Here is a 27,286-nt window from a genome sequence, read left to right as displayed (position 1 = left end):
GAGCCCTGTCGGGAGCTCAGTCTGTAATTTTTTGATCCAGAAAAATTCTTTCTTCAGTCTTTGTTTAGTAGGATCCTGGTCTTCACGTGTGGAGAGCTTTTCCAGAACTAGAAACCTCAATTGAGAAATTTGATGTTTGTGTTCTAACCAATGTATGGCAATGGATGATTTGGCGTTTTGTAAACGGATATTACTTTTGTGTTCCGTTATTCGGATCTTTACTTTTCTTTCGGTTTGGCCAACATACGCTCTGCCACATGGACACTTAATCATATATATACAGTTCGTCGTGTCGCATGTACTCGTGTGTTTCAGTTGAATGGAAAATCCTTTCGTGGGGTGTGTAATTGAAGCGCCTTCAATCACATTTCCGCAGTGTGTACAATTGTGGCATTTGAGCATCCCTCGATATTGTGTAACGATTGCCTTGGTGCTGTTTAATATTTCTTTCATGTTTCTTGATCGTTGAAAAGCAAATGTGACTCTCTCATTATACAATCCAGTAAGATCGGGTTCTAGCTGGATTAATTTCCAATGTTTGTTGATTATTGCTTTAATTCTAGAGGCATCGCTTGAATATTTCAAAACACACACAGTTTTCTTATTTAATGTTTTACTTTTGGATTCTAGCAGTTTCGCTCGAGGCTGATTCGCAACTGTTTTTAATGCTGTGTCCAGCACATCTTTTGGATATCCTCTTGCATGATATTTTTCCGTTTGCGTTTTCAAAGCATCTTTGAGATCATTCTCATTGGAGGTTATTCGTTTTATCCTGATAAATTGGGATGTCGGCAAGTGTTTTTTAAGCGAATCCGGATGAAAACTTTGGAACAATAAAGCTGAATTCTTGTCAGTAGGTTTAGTGAAAACTCTAGTGGTAATTTGATTCTCATGAATGTTGATCTGTACATCAAGGAATGATATAGTCTTTGCATCGATCGTGTGGGTAAATTGGATCCTTGGATTGCGAGTGTTCAACTCCCTGATATTCTGTTCCAATAATTGAGGGGTACCTTTCCAAATTATGAATAAATCATCAATGTACCTTCTGTACATTATCAAACCTTCAATCCATGAAGTGTTCTCTAGTATGTGGTCTGTTTCGAATTTATTCATGAAGATATTTGCATACGAGGGGGCACCCCCAAATCCCATCGATGTCCCGCTACTCTGGTTGTAAAATTTACCGTCCCATTCAAAGTAACTGCTGTACAAAGAGAATTGCATCAGTTGTAAAATCAGAATTTTTTGATGATCTTCGAGAGAACTTTTAAGTAGAACCCATTCTAACGCTTCTATCCCTTCGTTATGGGGGATTGAGGTATATAGTGCTGTGACATCGATGGTGCATAGCAAATCGGGTTGATCTTTCTCTAATACAATTTTCTCCAAGAGGTTCAAAAATGCAGTGGTGTCTTTAAGATATGTACTAAAGCCTTGTACAATCGGTTGCAAAAAAGTGTCGATGTAATGGACACGGAATTTTATCTAAAACACGTCAATGAGCACGTAATGAATACAGAAATCTACTTGCCATTAGAGATGGACCCGACAAGTGAATACCAAACAATGTTGAATAAGATCATCCAACATGCGTTCGAAATGAACTGGATCACAGAAAAAACAAAACAATTTTTTGAAACCAAATATCCAAGAAGACCCAAATTTTACATGATGCCAAAGATTCATAAGAGCCTCACCAACCCTCCCTTCGGACCCATAGTTTCAGCGTGTGGATCTATTTCAGAACCAATTGGCAATTTCATTGACACTTTTTTGCAACCGATTGTACAAGGCTTTAGTACATATCTTAAAGACACCACTGCATTTTTGAACCTCTTGGAGAAAATTGTATTAGAGAAAGATCAACCCTATTTGCTATGCACCATCGATGTCACAGCACTATATACCTCAATCCCCCATAACGAAGGGATAGAAGCGTTAGAATGGGTTCTACTTAAAAGTTCTCTCGAAGATCATCAAAAAATTCTGATTTTACAACTGATGCAATTCTCTTTGTACAGCAGTTACTTTGAATGGGACGGTAAATTTTACAACCAGAGTAGCGGGACATCGATGGGATTTGGGGGTGCCTCCTCGTATGCAAATATCTTCATGAATAAATTCGAAACAGACCACATACTAGAGAACACTTCATGGATTGAAGGTTTGATAATGTACAGAAGGTACATTGATGATTTATTCATAATTTGGAAAGGTACCCCTCAATTATTGGAACAGAATATCAGGGAGTTGAACACTCGCAATCCAAGGATCCAATTTACCCACACGATCGATGCAAAGACTATATCATTCCTTGATGTACAGATCAACATTCATGAGAATCAAATTACCACTAGAGTTTTCACTAAACCTACTGACAAGAATTCAGCTTTATTGTTCCAAAGTTTTCATCCGGATTCACTTAAAAAACACTTGCCGACATCCCAATTTATCAGGATAAAACGAATAACCTCCAATGAGAATGATCTCAAAGATGCTTTGAAAACGCAAACGGAAAAATATCATGCAAGAGGATATCCAAAAGATGTGCTGGACACAGCATTAAAAACAGTTGCGAATCAGCCTCGAGCGAAACTGCTAGAATCCAAAAGTAAAACATTAAATAAGAAAACTGTGTGTGTTTTGAAATATTCAAGCGATGCCTCTAGAATTAAAGCAATAATCAACAAACATTGGAAATTAATCCAGCTAGAACCCGATCTTACTGGATTGTATAATGAGAGAGTCACATTTGCTTTTCAACGATCAAGAAACATGAAAGAAATATTAAACAGCACCAAGGCAATCGTTACACAATATCGAGGGATGCTCAAATGCCACAATTGTACACACTGCGGAAATGTGATTGAAGGCGCTTCAATTACACACCCCACGAAAGGATTTTCCATTCAACTGAAACACACGAGTACATGCGACACGACGAACTGTATATATATGATTAAGTGTCCATGTGGCAGAGCGTATGTTGGCCAAACCGAAAGAAAAGTAAAGATCCGAATAACGGAACACAAAAGTAATATCCGTTTACAAAACGCCAAATCATCCATTGCCATACATTGGTTAGAACACAAACATCAAATTTCTCAATTGAGGTTTCTAGTTCTGGAAAAGCTCTCCACACGTGAAGACCAGGATCCTACTAAACAAAGACTGAAGAAAGAATTTTTCTGGATCAAAAAATTACAGACTGAGCTCCCGACAGGGCTCAATGATCGGATTGAACACTCATGTTTTCTATAAATATGAATCAAATATGACACTGTGAGTTTAAGGAATTCTGGGTCTCATGTAATGAACGAGAATTGTCGACAATATGCATGGTTCTTTTTTAGTGTTTTAGTTTTCAGATTGGATGTATTTTGTGCCTATAACCATTATGGTGTGCGATTATATGTTTTACTCTTTAAGGTACACACATACATGCAATGAATCTTTATTTAACCGCAGCGTGAATGACAACAAACAGCGCACCGACTCCCCCGTCATGTGATGATGGCAGTTTGAAGCCAGACACCCGTGATTGGTTAACTCCCCGGTCACGTGTTCATGCACACTAGTTTAATCATGCAGTCAAACAGGGCGCGGTAAACTACACCACTTGAGCGTTCACCATTACCGAAGGAGATCGGCTGATCCCAAACTTAAGCACTGTGCAGTCAGTAGCGCGATAAGCGTTTGTGCGTTTTGTTAAGCATGATCATCTTAACTGCTTCGCGATAGTGGTCAGCGATAGTATGATATATCAAGCGGTCATTGTGAAGATGGGCTGTTGCGTTTTAGACTGTAAATTAGTCATTGTTTAATTCAGCTGGTAGAGTTCATTCAGCCACGCCTGCATATAGGCCTGATGTATTTTGTGTAGCGATTTTGTTCGGAAACTGTCATTTCCTCTACATGTTTAAGTTGAATGTAGATAATAGGGAACTTGTGAGAAAAACAGAACAATGAACTTAATGGTCCTGTTTTCATTTCGTTACAGACCCCTGACGAAGGGTCAGTTTGCTTTATGACCCGAAATGCATTGGGTATGAAGAATGTGAACAATATGATGTAATTGCACTTTTGACATTTGGAATCCTATGATTATGAAATGAAATAATCGAAGTTAATTCATAAACATTGAATGTAATATAAAGGAATATTGAACAATAAAATATATATTCTACAGATGTGAAGAATCCCATTGTGGTTCATGTATAAGTCACGCGCACCTATTTACAAGAAGTTAGTCTACTTGTTAAACTTCACAGATACACAAAATGAACACACAATAGTAGGCTGTATATTGTTAGAAAATGCACATAGTTTTTCACGAGTTTGCGAATATACAACCTGTCAAAAAATAGAATGTTGAACATGACGTCAAATGATGTAGTGCGCTATGTATGGAGAGAGGGATATTACATTGGGAGCAGTGCAGATCTTATTCTGCGGCATTAAGGGGATTTACTTGGTACACCGTTAGCTCCCATGGATTTTGTTTAATGGTGAGGCTCTGTAATTCGGCTTTTTGGTTAGGTAATGGGATAGTGCTTGTGCTTTAGTCTTTTCATTGCGACAAGATAGTGAAGTCTCCTTTACATTATCAGTGAGGTAGAATATTCAGAATACTGAGATATGTTTCTGTAGATCTAATGGCTAAGGGCTAACCAAGGGATATTATCATTGAGGCCTTTATGTGACTTTTGAGATGGTAGACCCAACATTGCTCTTTCTGTACCAGAATGTTGTGTGCATTCAAATTGGGAGATTGGTTCCAGAATTGAAGCAATGCCTGGCACTATTGTGCGGCCGGGAGGGGGCTTCTCATTTTTTGCAATTTTGGTAATGAATAGAAATATGGTATTATGGGATCCTTTACAACCAGAAACTCTGCCTCATTTTTTGAGATCCATCCATTGGTTTCAGCTTCATCAATCATATTACTGATAGTTCTTTTTAATCTGGTTGAGATCCAAAGGTCTATAGTATCTTGCATCTGAGAGTGACCTGGTGCATTGTGTATGAGAATCAGCTTTTCTGAGTAGGACAATTCCACCGCCTTTATCAGCAGGTTTTATGACAAGGCCCTGATTGTCTGAGTTCCTTTAGTGCTTGCTGTTCCTTTTTGGTGATGCTGTGAAATGGTTTTAAAAAGGAGTTGTCAATGGTTTCAATTTCCTTAAATATGGCCTGTACACATGCTAACACTTTCTGCCCTTGTGTTAAAAGGGCAGTAAGTGGATTTGTTCCTCAAGTTGGTGTCTCTATTAACAGTTGGTTCCTGTTAGTCCTTAAAGAAGTCCTGGAGTCAATCAATCAATCAATCAATCAATCAATCAATCAGTCATTTGTTAAGCGCACTACATACCCGCGAGGGTCTCAAGGCGCTGGGGGGGGGGGAGGTGGGGGCCGCTACTGTTCGAACAGCCAGGTCTTTAGTATCCTCCTGAAGGTCAGCAGGTCTTGGGTCTGTCGTAGGCTCAGTGGGAGGGAGTTCCATGTCTTGGTGGAGAGGTGGGAGAAGGATCTCCCGCCGGTAGTGAGGAGCTTGAAGGATATCCTCTTGTTTATGGGGAGCCAGTGTAGGTTTCTCAGGTGGGGAGTGATGTGGGCGTGTCGTGGTACATCGAGGATCAGTCGTGCCGAGGCGTTTTGAATGCGTTGTAGTCGATTGATGAGTTTGGTCGGGGCTCCCTCATAGAGGGCGTTTCCATAGTCGAGTCTGCTGCTGACGAGGGCCCTGGTGACTGTCTTTCTTGTATCCGTCAGGATCCATCTGTAGATCTTGCGGAGCATGCGAAGGGTGTTGAAGCAGGATGAGGAGACGGCGTAAACTTGCTTGGTCATTGAGAGCGTTGAGTCAAGGATGATTCCCAGGTTGCGTGCGTGGTCGGTGGGGGTCGGGGCTGCCCCCAGTGCCGTTGGCCACCAGGTGTTGTCCCAGGCTGACGGGTTGGAGCCGAGGAGGAGGACCTCAGTCTTATCCGAGTTCAGCTTCAGACGGATGATCTTCATCCAGTCGGCAACGGCCTTCATTCCTCCATGGAGGTTGGCTTTGGCGTTGATGGTGTCCTTGGTGAGGGAGAGGATCAGTTGAGTATCGTCGGCGTAGGAGATTATGTTGAGGTTGTGCTGTCGGGCGACATGTGCGAGCGGAGCCATGTAAATGTTGAACAGTGTCGGGCTGAGGGAGGATCCTTGAGGTACGCCGCAGACGATCTCGGAGGTTTCGGAACGGAACGGGGGGAGATGGACACTCTGGGTTCTGCCGGAGAGGAAGGAGGTGGTCCATTCCAGAGCCTTGTCTCGGATCCCTGCGGCGTGGAGGCGTGCGTGTAGCGTGCGGTGGCAGACGGTGTCGAAGGCGGCGGAGGGGTATAGGAGGATGAGTGCTGCAGTGTCCCCTTTCTCTAGCAGGGTCCTGATGTTGTTGGTGGCGGTGAGGAGGGCAGTATCGGTGCTGTGGTTGCTGCGGAACCCTGACTGGGAAGGGTCCAGGATTCTGTTCTCTTCGAGGTATCGGATTAGCTGTCTGTTAACAATTTTCTCGATGACCTTGGCCGGGAAGGGGAGCAGAGAGATGGGTCGGAAGTTTTTGAGGTCTCTTGGGTCTGCCTTGGGTTTTTTGAGTAGGGCGTTGATCTCGGCGTGTTTCCAGCTCTCTGGGAAGGTTGCGGTCTCAAGGGAGAGATTGATGATGTTGCGTAGGTGGGGTACGATGGAGCTGCTTGCTTTGTTGAAGATGTGGTGCGGGAATGGGTCTGACGGTGAGCCAGAGAGGATTGTGCTCATGGTCTTGATGGTGTCATTGATGCTCACGCTGGTCCAGGCTAGCAAGGGGATGTGGTTGATGATGTGCGGAGGGTCTGTTGTGTTGCTGTCTGTTGGGGCTGTCTGGGTGTTGAAGCTGTCGTGGATGTCTGCTATCTTGCGGTGGAAGAAGTTGGCGAGGGAGACGCACAGGGCTTGCGACGGCGGGATGCCGCTGGTGTTGGAGCTGGGGTTGGAGAGTTCCTTCACGATGTTGAAGAGCTCCTTGCTGTCGTGTGCGTTGTTGTCGAGGCGGTCTTTACAGGAGGTCTTCTTGGCAGCTGTTGGACTTGGGCCTTGTGGCAGGTTCACCCCTGAACTTTTTGCCTTAAATTATAGTGATTTCTGGTCTTTGCGCACTTTGACACTGTGGCGCAGTGTAAAGTGCATGCGCTTCTTGAGTGCGTGTGTGAGATAGGCCTGCCCTCCCATAGGAATGCATGGGGAATGTGTGTGTCCCTGGTAGTTCCTGATGCGTGGGGAGTGCAGGCTCGAGTTTAGTATGTGTGAACTCGTGAGAGTGAATGCTGCGAAACGGTATGTGCGGCTTGTATGTGTCTGGTGGGAAAGTGCTACTTCTGGACATTGAGATATGTGTGCAGTGAGGGTGCTGGAGTGTGATTGGCTGGAGCTGGCTGGCATGCCAGGCTCCAGGAAGTCTGGATGGGTCTGCCCGGTGGTGAGTGCGAGATTAGCATGAGTGATGTGTGGGAGGAGTGTACCTGTGTCCTGGATGGGCTGGATTTTCCCCACACAATGCTGGCTCCGCCCCCCTGTGGTGTGTCTAATGACCCTAGCCCTGCCAGTGAATAGAGAGGGTGGTTGAGGTAAAACAGAGTACTCAAGAACCAGCTGCGACTGGTTTCTCCCCCACCCTGCACCTTTAGACAAAGGGTTGCTCTGTATAAAAAGAGGCTGTGACCTCTTGGAAAAGGTTCTTGTTTGCTGCTTGAATCTGCCAGGGGCGTGCTGCTGCTTGGGCCCAGGGGGAAGGCTTGCCTCCCCTGGGCCCTGACCAGCCCCTGGACTCCTGAAGAGCTTTGCTGGACTTTGGTCCCTTATAGCGCTTGGGAGCGCTGTCTATTCCCCTCTAGCGCTGTGCTTGGACTTTTGCTGGACTTGTGTTCCCCTGAGGCGCCTGGAGGCCCTTTGTCCTGTCTGGTGGCTCTGGGAGCGCTTGACTGGTGGCTTCTGGCGCCTGGAAGCGCTTGTGTGCTGTCCCTGGCGCATTGGAGCGCTTTGTGTACTGCTAGCGCTGAGAGCGCTTTGTTTTTCCGAGGCCGGTACCCACCCGGCGTTTGTTTGCACGCATTTTGCGTGAGGATCGGCGCGGGAGCCCACTCCGCTGTTTTTGCCGACCTCCGCGATCCACAGCCGGTGCCACCCGGCATTGCCCAGAGAAGGGGAGCTCATCCCCGTGATCCTTTCACTCGAGGGAACCCACCCCTCGGTGAATTGCCCTCCAACATCTGCAGGTCTGAAAACGGGCCGCCGCGCTGCCCGCGACGACCCGGAAGTGGTTGGCCGGCCGCCCAATTGCAGCGCGGCCCGGCCGGAAGTCCCGCCCCCGCAGCCGCGACCTGGAAGTCAGGCAGGCCGGGGGCAGGAGAGAGGCAGGCGGAAGCTGCCCGCCGGGGCTCCCATGATGTGGAGAGAGCCCCGGGGCAGCCAGGAAAGTGCAGCGCCGGTGTTGCGGGGCTCCCATGGAATGGAGGGAGCCCCGGCCGAGGTGTCCGCCCGGAGCCACGAGAGCCCCGCCTCCCGAAGTCCCGGTCCCGAGATGGGGGACCGGGAGAAGCGTGGTGCACCACCCCTCGCCCCGAGAAGCAGCCGGTGAGTAGAGCTGCCTGGGAGGAGGGCGGGGGAGGAGAGAGCACCTACCGAAGGCCCCACGCGCTGGAGGCCCTGTGTTACTATGCAGCCCCCGCTTGACAGTGGGGCTGCTCAACAATGGGGGTATTTGTTGGCTTGAGGAGCAGGATGGCTCCAGAGGCGCCCCCCCCCCGTATTTGCAGAGCCTAGATGGCTCAAGGGGGCGCAGTTGTTCTGATGGGCCCATGCTTCCCCGCACAGCTCTTCCTAGGGGCCGAACTGATTCCCAGAGCCCCGTGGCTCCAACGAGGGGGACATGTATTTCTTTAAGGAGCCAGAGTGCTCCCGTGCACCCATTATGGATTCACAGCCTGTGAAGGGCTCCAACGTTTTGGGCGCAGTGTTCCTGAGGGGCTAGTGAGAGCCCCAGGCGAGAGTTGTTCCCCAGCTGCCCAGCAAGTAGTGGGCAGCTGCACCGTTTAGGTCTTTTGCTTCTAGGGACATGTTCTGGACTTTAGGAGTGAGGCGCACTCCTTCATCCCTGGCCTTTCCCCAGCTGCGCAGCACTTAGTGCCAGCTGCAGCGTTTAGGCCCCCCTGTCCTGTCCCTCAGTTGCCCAGCAAGTAGTGGGCAGCTGCTACGTTTAGGTTCTGGCGCAAGTGGCGCAACCTGGACCCTGGACTTTGATGTAAGTTCATGTTAATGTGATTTCTGCAAAGTGCTCTTTGCTGCACCGCTGAATGTGTTGTTGATACATCATGTGCCTTGTTTCTCTTACACCTCTAAATGAATGTTATGCATTGCATCATGTGTTTTGTCCCCAGGTCTATGCCCCTACTTGTATTGTGATACTGAGGTGGTTGTTCTTGCTAGTGCAGGTGGTGCTAGTAAGGTCCTGGTTCCCTGCGTGACCTGTTCCTAGGGTGGTTAGGATTGCGTAGGGGGTACTTACCAGTTACCAGTGGGTACTGGTTGTGTGCTTTATGTCCTATTTTGTGTTACAGTGATCTTCTGTTACTTCTAAAAGTGCTGATTCCTGACAGTGGTCCAGGTGGCCCTGTCTTGTACATATCCCCTGTTAATTCTGCCCGTGCCTCTGGCACATTGTAAAGTGTGTGTTTTATCTATTGTGTTTTGGTGTAATACAAAGGCTATTTTTTTATATAACCTTGTGTGGAGTTTCCTTGGTAGTGGGTCCTGGGTGTTGTTGCTGGGGTGCGCGCGCAAATACTTAACTTACATCGCCTCCAAGTTTAGCCTTGCTGCTCGCGCCACATTACCTAGAGAGTGAGTAGGGGTTATCTTGGCGTGTAACTCCCTTGCCCTGACTTGGGAGTGGTGGTCTCTGACTGACTTTGGCGAAAGCCCTGGCCAGCCAGGGATCCCATTTCCAACATATGCGGCAAGCGGTGAGGATAAGGATTTGTGTTTGCGTTGTACCTTAGTAGCAGCTGGCTGCACCACAAAACTCTGCATTTTAGATAAAAACATTTTGGGGATTATTGTATGGAGTTTTCTAAAAATGTCATTTCTGTGGAAATGTGTTTCTTGTGCACTTTGAGTTAGGTGTCCCTAGCTCGGGAGAGTAGATCATCCCCCTAAGTGCAGTGTGTTTTCTGGATTCACCAGAAGGGTGGGATCCAGTGGTGGCAGCATAAGTGTGTCCAGTGCATGTGTCCCCCGTCCCTGCCCTGGAGTAATGGTACCTGTGTCAAGTGTGGTCAGGTTGAGAAGTCAGGGGTGGTAGAAACTGCCTTACCAGTCTGGGGAGGGGTGTGTGTGGATGAATGGTGTGTGGCACTGGACTTGTTTGTGAGTTCTCTGGATGGGGAGCTTGCTGAATGCTAGTTTTGCTCAGATATTTAAGTCCTGTGTGTTGAACTTTTCCCAAGAACGTCTGCAGATAGTGGAGCCTGCTTTTTTATTTCTGTGGTCTGTTGAGAGACAGAATTTTGGAGTTGGTAATGTTCTGGGAGGAGAGAGGCATAGGGGATGGAGTGATTCCAAAAGGAGTGTCTGAGGTGTCTTCCAGCCCAGCGTGGTGGAAGAGGTTCAGAGTAGCCCAGCTAGGTCTTGGTGTAGGGGCTCACGTCCTGTCTCAAGAGGAGAAGGAGTGGGTGGGACTGCATGTCTCCAGGTGCCCGAAACCCAGTGTCAGTGCCTGGAATGTTTCTGAAGGGAACATCAGGTCGGCGGCCTAGGCTGTACCAATAGGTCATTTGAGGAGGATCTTCCAGAGTGTCTGGAGAACGTGGAACCTCTGTAACCAGGGTTCCAATAGTTCTGGTGTCTGGCAGTACCGCTCCAGTTGGGAGGGTGCAGAAGTCCAGATGGAGGGGTGCGAGGGGGATAGGTTCCCCAGTGGAAGAGCCAGTGGGTCAGGGGCCAGCCAGAAGGGTTGTGTCGCCAGTGAGTGACCATGGTGATGCTACTTCTGTCCTGAGTGTCAGGCAGACTTGTACACGACACATTAGTTGTGTCACCCTCAAGGAAGTCCTGGTGCGCCAGGCATCTGACCAAAGGGGTACGTCCCTTGGTTGGGGACCCAGTAGCCGGTGTTTCCGGATCTGGACGTAAGGGCAACTGTATGTAGTGTCCTGAAGTTACAAGAGGGAACTCCTGCCTGAAGAGAAGGAACCGGGTACGCTGTATGGGGTATTGACCTGCAGTGGTTGCCTTGCTGCTGAAGGAGGAGAGAAAGTCTTAGATTTTTGTTTTCAACTTGTGGAAGTCCTGGTGCGCCAGGCATCTAACCAAAGGGTAGCGTCCCTAGGTTAGGGAGCCAGGTTCAGGTGTTGCCTGTCCTGGACGGCAGGGCGACTGTAGCCAGTGTCCTGGCCGGTTTGTCTTCTAGGGGTACCCCTGTGAACACAGGTGGGGCTTCATCTTAAGTGAAGAGACCCTGTGTTTCCCAGAAGGGGTGGTACCGGCCTAGCAGGGATCTTTAGGGTTCTTGGCTGAGTGTTGTGGTACTACCCTGAGAGCAGGTGGGGCCTACCTTAAGTGGAGGGACCCTGTTCTACAGTGGGAGGGTGCAGAACTCTGGAAGGGGGTCAGAGGGAGTCTGACCCCGGTGCATCCGGTGAATTTGAATCCCAGGTGGTAAACCAGTTAAGGGAGCTGTGAATCTGTCATGACCAGCCTGGTGTCCTGTAGGCACCGCACTGAGCCGCGTCTGCCTTCGGCCGCGCAGCCTATGCCGCTCGCCGTCCCCGTCTCGACGCGGTCCGCGAGCCGCCGCCTGCGCCGCATCTGGCAACCCGCAAAGTGCGACGCCTCACTACACCGTTCTTGTGCTGGTCTGACTGTGGTCACTGCTGCTGAGGAAGTCAGGTCCTAAAATGGTGGGAGAGTTGTGTTCTGGAGGGTGCTTCAGAAGTAGAGGTAGGGTGGGGCATTCTTGCCCGTGACCTCTGGTCAGCCTGAGGGTGCGGACCCTAGGTTGAAGGATCAGTGGTAGTTGGGAACTACACTGAGAAAGGGAGTGGAGAATGGCTATTGTAGGCCAGGGGTTACTACCCCCCACTCTGTGGATGGGCATGGACCAGTGGTATTTAGGTGGCCTAGTGCCTGGTCCTAGCCGTGGACAACTAAGGAGTACCAGTGGGGTAGCCTAGTTGGGCCTGTTTTTTTTAAGGATGTGCTTGGCTTATGGATCAACGTGGCATAGAACCGGAGGGTGTCCCTGCAGTGCGGGCCCGCGTCCGTGTTCTATCGCCCCAAGCAGGGAAGTCCATCACGGTGGTGATTGGCCTACCCTGCGTTTTGGCTGGAAGGGGATTGTGTTGGACTTGGGCCTTGTGGCAGGTTCACCCCTGAACTTTTTGCCTTAAATTATAGTGATTTCTGGTCTTTGCGCACTTTGACACTGTGGCGCAGTGTAAAGTGCGTGCGCTCCTTGAGTGCGTGTGTGAGATAGGCCTGCCCTCCCATAGGAATGCATGGGGAATGTGTGTGTCCCTGGTAGTTCCTGATGCCTGGGGAGTGCAGGCTCGAGTTTAGTATGTGTGAACTCGTGAGAGTGAATGCTGCGAAACGGTATGTGTGGCTTGTATGTGTCTGGTGGGGAAGTGCTACTTCTGGACATTGAGATATGTGTGCAGTGAGGGTGCTGGAGTGTGATTGGCTGGAGCTGGCTGGCATGCCAGGCTCCAGGAAGTCTGGATGGGTCTGCCCGGTGGTGAGTGTGAGATTAGCATGAGTGATGTGTGGGAGGAGTGTACCTGTGTCCTGGATGGGCCGGGTTTTCCCCACACAATGCTGGCTCCGCCCCCCTGTGGTGTGTCTAATGACCCTAGCCCTGCCAGTGAATAGAGAGGGTGGTTGAGGTAAAACAGAGTACTCAAGAACCAGCTGCGACTGGTTTCTCCCCCACCCTGCACCTTTAGACAAAGGGTTGCTCTGTATAAAAAGAGGCTGTGACCTCTTGGAAAAGGTTCTTGTTTGCTGCTTGAATCTGCCAGGAGCGTGCTGCTGCTTGGGCCCAGGGGGAAGGCTTGCCTCCCCTGGGCCCTGCCCAGCCCCTGGACTCCTGAAGAGCTTTGCTGGACTTTGGTCCCTTATAGCGCTTGGGAGCGCTGTTTATTCCCCTCTAGCGCTGTGCTTGGACTTTTGCTGGACTTGTGTTCCCCTGAGGCGCCTGGAGGCCCTTTGTCCTGTCTGGTGGCGCTGGGAGCGCTTGACTGGTGGCTTCTGGCGCCTGGAAGCGCTTGTGTGCTGTCCCTGGCGCATTGGAGCGCTTTGTGTCCTGCTAGCGCTGAGAGCGCTTTGTTTTTCCGAGGCCGGTGCCCACCCGGCGTTTGTTTGCACGCATTTTGCGTGAGGATCGGCGCGGGAGCCCACTCCGCTGTTTTTGCCGACCTCCGCGATCCACAGCCGGTGCCACCCGGCATTGCCCAGAGAAGGGGAGCTCATCCCCGTGATCCTTTCACTCGAGGGAGCCCACCCCTCGGTGAATTGCCCTCCAACCTCTGCAGGTCTGAAAACGGGCCGCAGCGCTGCCCGCGACGACCCGGAAGTGGTTGGCCGGCCGCCCGCCCAATGGCAGCGCGGCCCGGCCGGAAGTCCCGCCCCCGCAGCCGCGACCTGGAAGTCAGGCAGGCCGGGGGCAGGAGAGAGGCAGGCGGAAGCTGCCCGCCGGGGCTCCCATGATGTGGAGAGAGCCCCGGGGCAGCCAGGAAAGTGCAGCGCCGGTGTTGCGGGGCTCCCATGGAATGGAGGGAGCCCCGGCCGAGGTGTCCGCCCGGAGCCACGAGAGCCCCGCCTCCCGAAGTCCCGGTCCCGAGATGGGGGACCAGGAGAAGCGTGGTGCACCACCCCTCGCCCCGAGAAGCAGCCGGTGAGTAGAGCTGCCTGGGAGGAGGGCGGGGGAGGAGAGAGCACCTACCGAAGGCCCCACGCGCTGGAGGCCCTGTGTTACTATGCAGCCCCCGCTTGACAGTGGGGCTGCTCAACAATGGGGGTATTTGTTGGCTTGAGGAGCAGGATGGCTCCAGAGGGCGCAGTTGTTCTGATGGGTCCATGCTTCCCCGCACAGCTCTTCCTAGGGGCAGAGCTGATTCCCAGAGCCCCGTGGCTCCAACGAGGGGGACATGTATTTCTTTAAGGAGCCAGAGTGCTCCCGTGCACCCATTATGGATTCACAGCCTGTGAAGGGCTCCAACGTTTTGGGCGCAGTGTTCCTGAGGGGCTAGTGAGAGCCCCAGGCGAGAGTTGTTCCCCAGCTGCCCAGCAAGTAGTGGGCAGCTGCACCGTTTAGGTCTTTTGCTTCTAGGGACATGTTCTGGACTTTAGGAGTGAGGCGCACTCCTTCATCCCTGGCCTTTCCCCAGCTGCGCAGCACTTAATGCCAGCTGCAGCGTTTAGGCCCCCCTGTCCTGTCCCTCAGCTGCCCAGCAAGTAGTGGGCAGCTGCTACGTTTAGGTTCTGGCGCAAGTGGCGCAACCTGGACCCTGGACTTTGATGTAAGTTCATGTTAATGTGATTTCTGCAAAGTGCTCTTTGCTGCACCGCTGAATGTGTTGTTGATACATCATGTGCCTTGTTTCTCTTACACCTCTGAATGAATGTTATGCATTGCATCATGTGTTTTGTCCCCAGGTCTATGCCCCTACTTGTATTGTGATACTGAGGTGGTTGTTCTTGCTAGTGCAGGTGGTGCTAGTAAGGTCCTGGTTCCCTGCGTGACCTGTTCCTAGGGTGGTTAGGATTGCGTAGGGGGTACTTACCAGTTACCAGTGGGTACTGGTTGTGTGCTTTATGTCCTATTTTGTGTTACAGTGATCTTCTGTTACTTCTAAAAGTGCTGATTCCTGACAGTGGTCCAGGTGGCCCCGTCTTGTACATATCCCCTGTAAATTCTGCCCGTGCCTCTGGCACATTGTAAAGTGTGTGTTTTATCTAATGTGTTTTGGTGTAATACAAAGGCTATTTTTTATATAACCTTGTGTGGAGTTTCCTTTGTGGTGGGTCCTGGGTGTTGTTGCTGGGGTGCGCGCGCAAATACTTAACTTACATCGCCTCCAAGTTTAGCCTTGCTGCTCGCGCCACGTTACCTAGAGGGTGAGTAGGGGTTATCTTGGCGTGTAACTCCCTTGCCCTGACTTGGGAGTGGTGGTCTCTGACTGACTTTGGCGAAAGCCCTGGCCAGCCAGGGATCCCATTTCCAACAGCAGCCCTGATGAGGTGGTGGTGGTTGCGGACGGCGTCATTGTGTGCTGCGTGGCTGTCCGGAGTTTGTTCACTGTGCCATTTCTTCTCTAGTTTCCGGCAGGCTTGCTTGGAATCTAGGAGTTCTGGGGTGAACCAGCTGGCCCTCTTGCTGGTGTCTCTGTGGGGGGGTTTCTTCAGAGGGACGAGGGTGTTGGCGCAGTCCTCGATCCAGCGTCTGAGGTTGTGGGCAGCGACGTCGGTGTTGGAGGGTTCGGTGGGTGGGCTGAGAGCAAGGTTTGCATGTAGTTGGTCTTCGGTGATTTTGCTCCAGCAGCGGCGGGGATCTGTTGGGTGCAGTGGTGTGTGGTGGGTTTCTGGAAGGTGAAGTGGATGCAGCGGTGGTCGGTCCAGAGGAGTTTGGTGGTGTGGCTGACGGAGACGTGCGGGCTTGAGGAGAAGACGGGGTTGAGCGTGTGCCCGGCGGAGTGGGTGGGCATTTTGACGAGTTGTCCCAGTCCCAGGTTGGCAAGGTTATCGATCAGGGTTGTGGAGTTGTTGTCGTTGTTGTTCTCAAGGTGAAAGTTCAGGACTCCGCGGAGGATGTAGTCGGTGGAGGTCAGGGCGTGCGTGCTGATGAAGTAGGCGATGGAGTAGCTGAACTGGGGGCGGGGTCCGGGGGGGTCGGTAGACGAGGGTGCCCCTGAGGGTGTAGTTGGGGTCTATGTGGATCTGGAAATGCATGTGTTCGGCGGTGCTGAGGGTGTCGTCGGTGCTAGTCGAGACTCTGATGCTGTTCTTGTGGAGGATGGCGATTCCTCCTCCGACTCCGTTGGTGCAGTCTCTGCGGGTATGATTTGTCTTCAGAATTCAGCCATCTGACTGTGTAATTGGAATTTGTCAAAGGTGGGGCTAGAGATAAACCATATTCCTTTGTTCAGGATGGGCATTTGGTCTACCGTTAGAGTTATGAAGGAGAGGTTAAAAACTAGCGACTGATGATACTTGTCCTTGGCGTTTAGTCTTTCGTACAGCTCCTGGTTTGGAAGCCTTCCACGTCTTCCCATCTGACCTCTTTTTTCTTTCTTCCCCGTTGTGAGTTTTGGCCTCTCCCTCAACAATTGAGGTCTAAAAATGGGGGTGGGGGGAATCTTGGTGGGAACCCAATTATAAATGTACTCGTCCAGCCTCCAAATTGTGGTGGAAAAGGTTAGAAAACCAGGACCGGTTGTTCATCACAGTTCAGTCCTTGCCAATGTGGTTCCCAGCCTCTGCTACTTCGTCTGCCTCTATCTCTGTATCTATTTCAGTTCTCATCTCTGCTGCTCCACCCTGTGGAGTGCCTCCAGAGGAGTCATAATCAGACTGTCCTGGTTCCTGATCCTTTGATGGGTAATAACCACTTTGGCAAATGGACAGACTTTTTCCTGTGAGAAGCATTTCAGATCTTTACTGAGTTTTTCTATTTTTGTTTAGGTCAAAAAATCTTTCATATTTGCCATCTCTTTATCAATTTCTTCAAGTTGTTTCTTAAAAACCATCACTTGAGCAATGGTCTTAAGTTTGGTAGCACTGATTTGTGTTTTTATTATAATTAGTGCTTCTGAGAGTCTGGTTGCAGTCTTGCAACGCCACAGTTTGAGACCCAGTCTTGGAAAGCCTAGTCTTTTGTAAACATTTTGTCTTCGAAGAATAAACATGTGGCAAGGTATTCTGTAATCATTATCACATTGTGTAATGGTCCTGACTAAAATCTATCCCTTCCACCGATGTAACCACCACGGATGGTGACCGCCAATACATGCAGACTGAGTCACGGTTAAGATTCAGGACGGAGATGACATTTCAGGTGCATATGCCAGACAGTCTCTAAGTAAGTGAGGACTATGAGGGAGAGCAAATATGTTTTTTTAAATATATTATGCTCCTTACGACATACTTAACTCCAAAACCAATTTTCAGGTAACTGTGATTTTCCACTATGTGTGCTATTACAGTAGGTTCTACCAAGACCGCCAGTCTCAACCCGTATCCTAACCAGACACGCATGGAGTCCATTACACCATAAGCAATGAGTAATATACGTGTAAGCTTCAGATATTTTTTGTCCAACTATACCATCTTAACTAACAAGAAATAGAATTACCATACACTGATGGTAATGTACTCTAACACATATTGCTTACCATTAGCACACTTCCATAGATTGCTCACTGACAAACATGTATTTTTTAAATACCTACATCTAACATCAAGGTATTCGATTAATGCCGAAACATCGGAATCACATGGCATTATACTATGCATCCGCCTAATACATCATCGTTGAGAACACATATAACCCACACTTTGAGTTTTATAGACCGTAAGCATAAACCACCACTCAGTGTTTTATCTTCTCTAAATAAGAGATCGCTTTGCTTGTCAAAAAGACATCAAAATAAGCCATAACCACTAACAGTGACTTCTTAATCGGATTCACAGTGTCATTTGCACTCACTGGTTCAGGGTGCACCTAAGGTGAAATACACATTGGGTTTTAAACTGAGTCAACCATTGGGGCAATAATGCTTTGTTGAATGTTTTCATGCATTTACTTACTTTTTTTCTGGGTTAAAGGCAACAATATGCTTGTAACGAAGACCCATAAGTGAATGTACTTACCCAAGTACCTATTTAGCATCAGTAAGGAATAGGGATCTGTCTACAAGGTCCTGACGAAAGTCACCCAACCTAAGATGGCACCTATGGCTTAAACATGTACACCATATCACCAGATGTCAAGGACTAGTATTGTGTCCGACAAACATCTCTGTTTTTACCTTTCCCAAATTACATTAAAGTCACTTGCACTGGTAATGGAGGATTTTTTATCCTTTTTCATAGATCCCATCATTATCTTCATCCAGACAATCTCCCTCCTGGTGGAGGCGTTGCTTACATTGGAAACTCAAAACCCAGATAGGAGGCCAGATGATGAGGCTGTCCACTATATTACTCTAGTGGAGATTATATACACTGCTGGTTGTAAATAGTGGTTGAGGGTTTACATGAAAATCCTTGTGAGACTCCGGCATTCAAGATTGACGAAGTTCACTCTCTTTTTGATTTATTCTGTTACAGAAAGATCCCAGAGGTATGTACTAAGTGAGGAATTTAGTATACTGTTATCTGGCCAGCACTCTTGGACTGCACCCCCGTCATTGCAAAGCTCTTGATCCCTTACAAAGAGAGGTCTGAGAAGTATATGCACATATCCTATCATTGTGATCAAAGGATTGATGCACTTCAACCTCTGCCTATCTCTTTATGGAGGCTTCAGGTCCATTCAAACTTAAGGCTACCACTTGCGTATTGCATCAGTAGGATGATACTCAATCAATAATCTTTATTCGGCTTAACCAGCCATAAAAGAATACAAAAAGACATTTGATGCATCAAGAACACCAGCATCTGATTCCAGCCTAGGCCAATTAACAATACACTAACATTATATCCTTACTAAAATTCATTCTCAAAGCCAAACATAGTAGCTTCAACTATCAATATACAATAGTTAGGCAGACATTTAAAAACATCTCAAAGGGAAACTATAAGCCATGCCAATTCCTAAGTTAAGGTGCTTTTCTAGTGGCATTTATGGCAGCTGAATACACCTCCAGAATTTCCAGGTTAATTAAAACTCATAACCTTAAAATGTGCACATTGCTTAAAATTCAATAACACAAAAAAACTTAGTATCAATTCATGACACCATTAACATTTCCAAAGACATTATCACAACATACAAACAGTTTAAACAATGTGTTAAAAGGCAATACAAAAAGGTACCACAGTCATACGACTCTCTGCATACAGTGATTTCGGTGAGACTGCTCGGAGTGTTATTACTCATATCTTTTTCTAATGGCCAATGATACTTTTATGTAGTAGGCTACCCCACTACAAATATCAGGGGTAGCCAGTGAATACAACAATTTAAAACCATCAGTATATGTACAAGGGATGATGCTCGATCTGTAGACCTGGATGCTGGTGTGCAGAAGATTGATGTTTTTTTAATGGAAAACAGATGACATGATTCACAAAAGTAACTTACACTTTAAAGTAATTGAACTATTTTTTTGGCTATTCACAAAATCTGAGTTTAAATGTACTCTAAAAAAGTAACTAGCTTGTCTCTCCTCATGAAAGCCCAGGCCCAATGGGAGTGGGGATCAACAAATGAAGGCGCATTCAAAAAGCAAAAAAGCCGCTCCTCCAGCGGTGTACTTCGACCTCTAAAAAAACACAGATCTAGGGCTGAGGGCCATCCTAGTGCAAGAATAAATCAGGGAAAGTTGGCCACCCATTATGGGAGAGACTTCAAAATAGTCGCTATGTCATGTACCTCTGGCCAACTTGTTTGCTGCCCCTTCCAGAACCCACCTATCCAATTGAAAAAAGGGTGATGCAGTTGCAATAATATTGCTTTTCAGTTATCTACAAATGGACCTAGGTAATCCAGCTAACTATCCGTCAAATGCAACACAGTATTGTGTGCGCCAAACTCTCGTATCGCCCGACTCATTTAGAGACCAGTAGACCGTAAGGTTTGCGTGGATGGAACCTCTATTGACTCAGTCGACTGTAAGCTTCCTCCGATGTCCCGTTGGAGTAGGAGCCATTGCAGAAACGACATTAAGCTGCCTTCTCTATTTGGGATGGATGGTGTGATATCCTTTCTATTCTGCCTGACATCTCCAAGAAAAATCTGGTGGTGAGGGACAAAAAAAAATTGCTTGACCGCCACACCCTGGAAGGTCATTCCTAGGGTGTGAAGGTCATTAGCTTTTTATTTTGCAAACAGAAACTCTAACTTCAGGAGTTTGTTTTTGAAAAATCTTGAAGATTGGTGGGTGGTCATCAAAAGTGATGATGGTCGTGCACAAAACTTTTTTTTACCTTAAATGGAACTGTTGTCACTCTGGCTCCTTTCAATATACAAAGATGACTGCTATACCGGTGGTCATCTCTAGATTTCGCAGATGGTAGTCCATTAGGGTGGTGGAGATAATTTCCTCCGCCCCAGATGGATGAAGTAACGCCCGCCAAAGTTTTAACCAGGTCCTATATGTGTTAACAATTTGCCAGTTCATGAGAAATGTTGTCGGACCTATAAGATCCATGAGAAACACACAATGGGGAAAGCTGAAGGGAGACACTGGCCACTGCAAGCAACACATCACATGCACTAGGTGGACAGGCATGGCAAAGGTATAAATAAATGGTGCAGGGACCACTCATAGCTTGAATCCAGTTATACAGTAATTAGTGTGCCAGTCTCATAATTTATGCATCACCATATCACCTGTATGAGGGTGCATGAGAAGTGTGGCTCACTGGTTAGAGGAGGCAGACCTGGAAGCAGAGGTCAGCCCGGGACCAGGGTTCAATTCCCGGCTCGGCGGGGTCTTGAGTCCTAAAATGTCCATAGACTCGACAATTCTCGCTCCGGTGCCTATTAGATTCACGGGTTCACACTCTGCGACTCTGGGCAATAGCTTGCTTAATCTCCACAACGGCCCCTCGCGGCGGGATGCCTGGCTTTCACCTTGATGGGGTTATCTCACAGGGGAATACCAGGACGGGTTCCCTAAGCAAGCGCTTAGAAACCGCTCGGTGATTTGCGCTATATAAATTCCTGTACATTTACATTTACATTTACATGAGCTTAGATGTGGGGCATACCTTGAAAACTGTGTAGTTCCTCTGACCAGAGGTTCTCCTTCCCATATTCCCTTTCATCATAGACAAAAATGACTTCACTGGCACCAGCATCATCTGCGTTCTGGATGAGCTCCTGTTGAATGGAATGATGCAGAAATACAAATGTTAAACCTTAAAAAGTTCATCCGACAGGCTCCTTATGAGTATGTGTTACTCCGACCATAAATTCACATACTGTATGCACCTAAACCACTCTTTCAAATCTGAATGTTAATGATGATGATGAGGGATGTCATCCGAGGAAATCAACAACTCTAAAGGTGGAGCCAATGAAAACTAGAGACTCGGTTCACAAAGTCATTTGCACATGCAGATTAAACATACACATGGAAGAGGATTGACGTACAAGTTCACTTCTGAAAATTCAAATGAATTTGCCCTCATTTAGGGATTAACTCATGCGTAGTTTTATGTAATAATAGTACATGACTGAATATTTTCACAGAGTACAGGAGTGGGCCTTCCAGGGCGAGTTTGCATAATCACAAACTACTCCACAGCCCTTTCCCATCATGCTAATACTCTGGGAGATATTCTATTACTGTCAATAGTAGTAATTAATCTGTTTATAGGTTGGAAACGGGAGCATGCTCAAAATTGGTAGGAGAAGGGGCTCCTGCATGGGGATCAATATTTTCCTAATGGCAAACATAACAAAAAGTAAAAGTTCAATTTCACAAATGCTTAGGTATTTTTGCATGCACAACTGTTCACTGCCTGCACGTAAATGTATGTAAGCAAGAAGCACTCATAATCCATCATATTTGTTTTTATGAGGAACTGTTTTAATAAATCCAGCCGAGAATCATTGGAAGGATTGATAAAAGCACAATTAGTACCAGCCGTCACACGTTTCACGTAGGTCATTAAACCTGTGTGCTTTCTGAAGACAGTATTGAGTATTTGTATATTTTTTTGTGAAATGCAAACAGGTCATTGGCCAGTAAAAAGGCACCATTTAGTAAGGGAGATCAGAATTGTTAGAAGGTGGTTCTGACACTAAGGGCCGCCCGTATTTATCGTTTTTTGAGCACCTAATTGTTGAGCTTTTACTGTGGGGGAGCTTCATAATCTGGGACTCACCCACAGTGAATTCATAATGAAAGAGACTGCATGGATATTTTACTGGTGTACCCCTGGCTTGACTAGGCCACTGGAGTATGGGACATCGTGCTGGTTACATGCAGACATGGGTGTACATGCGTGTGCACACGTAAAGGGGCTGCGCAGGGGAGATTCCTAGCGTGCGCAGTCCAGGAGCAGCTACAGAGTGAATGGTGTGGCAGGACTTATGCAGAATTGGGGGGTGACATGGAATAGGCTTTATACACTGAAAGGGAACATGCCAGGGGAAAGTCAGTGTGTTTTACTGTGTTTTTCACTTAAGTATTCCCTTATGGGAAGGTGGAACCCATGGCTAGAGTAACTTCCACAAGGCCTACAGATTCCAGACACGCACTAAAGTCCATTGTAGTGTAGGTGAAAATAAGTATTCTGCACAGTCCAAAGTCATATTTGTACTGCTATTGGGTCGTCCAGAAATGTCATATTTCTCTGAGTCCCTGGCTGGGGTCTGGCCCTGCAGGTTAGATTAATGACCTTTCTTCCCAGAGCGAAGATCTTCCCTCCAAGAAGAAAAGATAGGTGGAGCTACAAGCCAATCCATCAACTGCTGTCGCTGGGTGCCAGGCACCAGGCTGCACCAAGGTGGGCAGGCAGTGAGGGGGGAAGGAGTTGGGTTTCAGAGGCCATGTGGCCAGAGACACTGGACCGCACCATTTTGAACAAACCCAGAGGCTGGACAAGAAGGAGGGAGCAGGGACAGGGAAGTGATGTGTCGCTGTTTGATAGGACACACAGAGAATTCCTGCCAGCCCCCTACTCAACTTTTAAAAGTACTAGCACAGGAAGAGAAGCTCTCGCTCGGGTGTGGTCTGCTGAGGCGGAAGGTGCTGGAGCCTGGCAACGGGCAGAAGGAAGGAGAGACCCCCCTGACTGTCACCCAGGCCCCTAACAGCGCCAGAAGAAGAGCCCCGGACCTGTGCGCAGAAGAAGAGGCCTCTGCGCACGGAGAAGAGAGGCGCAGGGAGCCAGTGAAGACCGCTCCCTGCAGAATGCACCCTCTTGGAGACGCGGAGGACAAAGGAGAGTGCTCCCAGTGGCTGGGAGGGCACCACCAGGAGCAAGAAGATGCGAAAATGGGGCAGATCAGACCCCCAGGGGCTGAGATATGGCCCCTGGAAGGTAGGCAACCTCTGACCCTTAAGAAGACAGACGACCAAGTGCGTGGGGCTCCGCCACCGGTCTCAGATATGCCCCCGGGGTGGATCAGGTCCCAGGGGCTGCCCCCCAAAGAAGTAAAGCCAGGGTGCGCCGTCGCGCACCCCGTGAAGATGCCCCCGCGGGGTGCCAGAAGCCCACCCTGGCCCCCTCTGAATCCTGCGCAAAATTTGTACCGCTTTGGCCGCCATAAGTGTGGCAGGGTATGCTCAGACGTGAGTCCCTTGCTCACTTTGCCACTGGATTCAAGCAAGCCGGGCTGAAGACGGCTGTAATGCCAGAAACCGGTCCTCGGAAGCTTGTTTCCGGTCCAGGGAAGGCATGGCTTGGCAGTTCGGGCTGGACTGTTCCCATGAGGCACAGGGTCAGACTGATTTGCATATAGCCATGTCTGAACTGGGGTGGCAGAGTGGGCTAAAGAACGGTGATGGATTAAACCCAGATCTTTTGACTGGGTGTGAGTGTTTGATTGGTTCGGATGCTCCGTCCATCACCACCCCCTTTTGTACCGCAATACGACTCCAGCACCCTCCACGCACTCAACCCCGGACGAGATCGCTCCTGATACCAGGCCATCCCGAAGCGCACCCAAGGGCGCTTCACCTGCCGGAACTGCAGCTTCACCAGCATACGGCCCACCAAACCATCAACCAGAGAACTCAACCACCTCCGATGCATCCTCCTCAACACCCGCTCCGCTCGCAAGCACGCCATCGAACTCTGGGACCTCCTAGACTCAACCACCCCTGACGTCGCCTTCCTGACTGAGACCTGGCTGAACGCCACCTCAGCACAAGACATCGCAATAGCCATCCCAGAGGGCTACAAGATCTCCCGCCAAGACCGCACCAACGGAGTGGGACGGGGTATTGCTATCATCCACAAAGACACCCCCAGAGTCTCGACCAACTCCGACGACACCCTCACCACCGCCGAGCACATGCAATTCCAGATCCACACCAACCCCAACACCACCCTCAGAGGAACACTCGTCTACAGACCACCCGGACCCCGACCACAGTTCAGCGACACCATCGCCGACCTTATCAGCACCCCCGCCCTCACCTCCACGGACTACATCCTCCTCGGGGACCTGAACTTCCAACTCGAGAACAACAATGACACCAACTCCACCGCCAAGATCGACAACCTCACCAACCTCGGACTCAAACAGCTCGTGACGACACCCACCCACGCTGCTGGACACACACTGCTTCGCAAGTCCCCATGTCTCCTTCAGCCACACCACTGAACCCCACTGGACAGACCACAGATGCGTACACTTCACCTTCAAGAAACCCACCACACACCACCGCACCCAACAGCTGCCACGCCACTGCTGGGGCAAGGTCACCCAGGACCAACTGACCACCACCCTCGCCTTGAGACCACCCGCCGACCCCACCGACCCCGACACCACCGCCATCAACCTCAAACAGTGGATCAACGACTGCGCCGACACCCTCGTCCCACTCAAGACCTTCGCAACCAACCACACCAACAAGAAAGCCGCATGGTTCACCGAAGACCTCCGGACCTCCAAGAGCACTTGTCGTAAGCTGGAGAAGATATGGCTCCGCGACCGAACACCAGACAGCTACACAGCCCACAAGAACGCCACCCGCAAACACCACCAACTCATCAGGACCGCCAAGAAGACCGCCTTCAAGGACCGTCTAGACAACAACGCACACAACACCAAAGACTCTTCAGCATCGTGAAAGAACTCTCCAACCCCAGCTCCAACACCAACGACATCCCACCATCACAAGACCTGTGAGACTCACTGGCCACCTTCTTTCACCGCAAGATCACCAACATCCACGACAGCTTCAACTCCGACACCCCCACATCCACCGCCGAGACCACCACTACAACCTCCACCCGCACCAGCCGCCTGACCGCCTGGTCCAACATCAACGACGAAGACACTATCAAGACCATGAACTCTATCCACTCCGGATCACCGTCCAACTTATGCCCTTACCACATTTTCAACAAAGCCAGCACAGCCATCGCACCCCATCTCCGGAAAATAATCAACACCTCCTTCGAGACATCAACCTTCCCGGAGAGCTGAAAGCACGCCGAGATCAAAGCCCTACTGAAAAAACCCAAGGCGGACCCCAAGGACCTCAAGAACTTCCGGCCCATCTCCCTGCTCCCTTTTCCAGTGAAAGTCACGGAGAAGATTGTCAACAAACAACTGACCCGCTACCTCGAAGACAACAGCATCCTGGACCCATCCCAGTCCGGCTTCCACAGCACCGAGACCGCCCTCATCGCCGCCACCGACGACGTCAGGATCTTGATGGACAATGGAGAAACAGACGCCCTCATCCTTCTGGACCGGTCGGCAACCTTCGACACGGTCTGCCACCGCACCCTTAACAGCACGCCTCCATGACGCCGGAATCCAAGAGAAGGCCCTGGCCTGGACCACATCCTTCCTCTCCGACAGAACCCATACCGTCCGCCTCCTACCCTTCCGCTCCAAGACCACCGAGATCATCTGCGGCGTCCCACAGGGATCTTCCCTCAGCCCGACGCTGTTTAATATCTACATGGCCCCACTCGCCCACGTTGAACGACAACACAACCTCAACATCATCTCCTACGCCGATGAAACCCAGCTGATCATATCCCTCACCGAAGACCCCCACACCGCCAAAGCCAACCTCCACAGAGGAATGAAGGCCGTCGCCGAATGGATGAAGGACAGCAGGCTGAAGCTGAATTCAGACAAGTCGGAGGTCCTCATCCTCGGCCCCACCCCATCATCCTGGGACGACTCCTGGTGGCCAACGTCGCTAGGAACAGCCCCAGAACCCACCGACCATGCACGCAACCTGGGGATCATCCTCTACTCCACCCTCACCATGACCAAGCAAGTCGACGCTGTCACCGTGTCCTGCTTTAACACCCCCCGAATGCTCCGCAGGATTTTCAAATGGATCCCCTCCGACATGAGGAAAACCGTCACCCAGGCCCTCGTCACCAGCAGACTGGACTACGGGAATGCCCTCTACGTAGGAACAACAACCAAGCTCCTGAGACGGCTGCAACGCATCCAGAACGCATCGGCACGACTGATCCTCAATGTCCCCCGATGCAGCCACATCACACCCCACCTGAGAGGCCTGCACTGGCTCCCCGTCAACAAGAGGATCACCTTCAAACTCCTCATCCACGCACACAAGGCCCTACACAACGCCGGACCAGCATACCTCAACGACAGACTCAGCTTCGACACCCCCACCCGCAGCCTCCGCTCTGCCAACCTCGCCCTCGCCTCAGTTCCTCGCATTTGAAAAACCACCGCCGGAGGCAGATCCTTCTCCTACCTCGCCGCCAAAACCTGGAACACCCTCCCTACCAACCTAGGACATACTCAGAACCTGCTTCCCTTCAGAGGACTTCTCAAGACCTGGCTCTTCGAACAGTAGCGGCCACCCCAATCCCCCCCCCCCCCCCCCCCCGCCCAGCGCCTTGAGATTCTACGGGTATGTAGCATTCTTTAGAAAGGTATTGATTGATTGATTGATTGAACTGAGGCTGCAAAGCACAGCCAGCACAAGAATGAATATGCTACTTACCAGTATGCATCTGTTCTTGGCATGTAGGGCTGCTAACATTCATATCTTAGCATTAGATCGCCGCCTAGTGTTGGGTCCGGATGATCGCACATTGTTGTCCCGGAAGAGTCTTCGAAGTATCCTGAGATAGGTGGCTCCTCCCCTGGACTACAGTGCGCATGGGCATCGGCTCCATCCCCAGATTGTTTTTCGCCATTGTGGCAGGAGATGGAGTGAAAAGTGTAAAGGATGTCCATGCTAATGAATAAATACAATAGTATATTTGCAGCTGCGACAGGCACCGGGGAGGAGGGCGGGCGATATGAATGTTAGCAGCCCTACATGCCAAGAACAGATGCATACTGGTAAGTAGCATATTCAGTTCG

The 27,286-nt window shown here is 49.5% G+C and overlaps 1 protein-coding gene across 1 annotated transcript in view; it reads right to left on the bottom strand.

Moving 5' to 3' along the window:
• The window catches only part of LOC144770404 (sacsin-like), a 311,092-nt gene that overhangs the window by 229,443 nt on the left and 54,363 nt on the right, over positions 1-27,286 (bottom strand). Inside the window, exon 4 of the mRNA XM_078654911.1 lies at positions 21,007-21,118. Within this exon, the coding sequence (XP_078511037.1) occupies positions 21,007-21,118 (112 nt within the window). The remainder of the gene's footprint in view (positions 1-21,006; positions 21,119-27,286) is intronic.

The sequence above is a fragment of the Lissotriton helveticus genome, chromosome 7, assembly GCF_964261635.1.
Source record: "Lissotriton helveticus chromosome 7, aLisHel1.1, whole genome shotgun sequence".
In the NCBI taxonomy this organism is placed as follows: Eukaryota; Metazoa; Chordata; class Amphibia; order Caudata; family Salamandridae; genus Lissotriton; species Lissotriton helveticus.
This window is presented reverse-complemented; position numbering and strand designations above follow the sequence as displayed.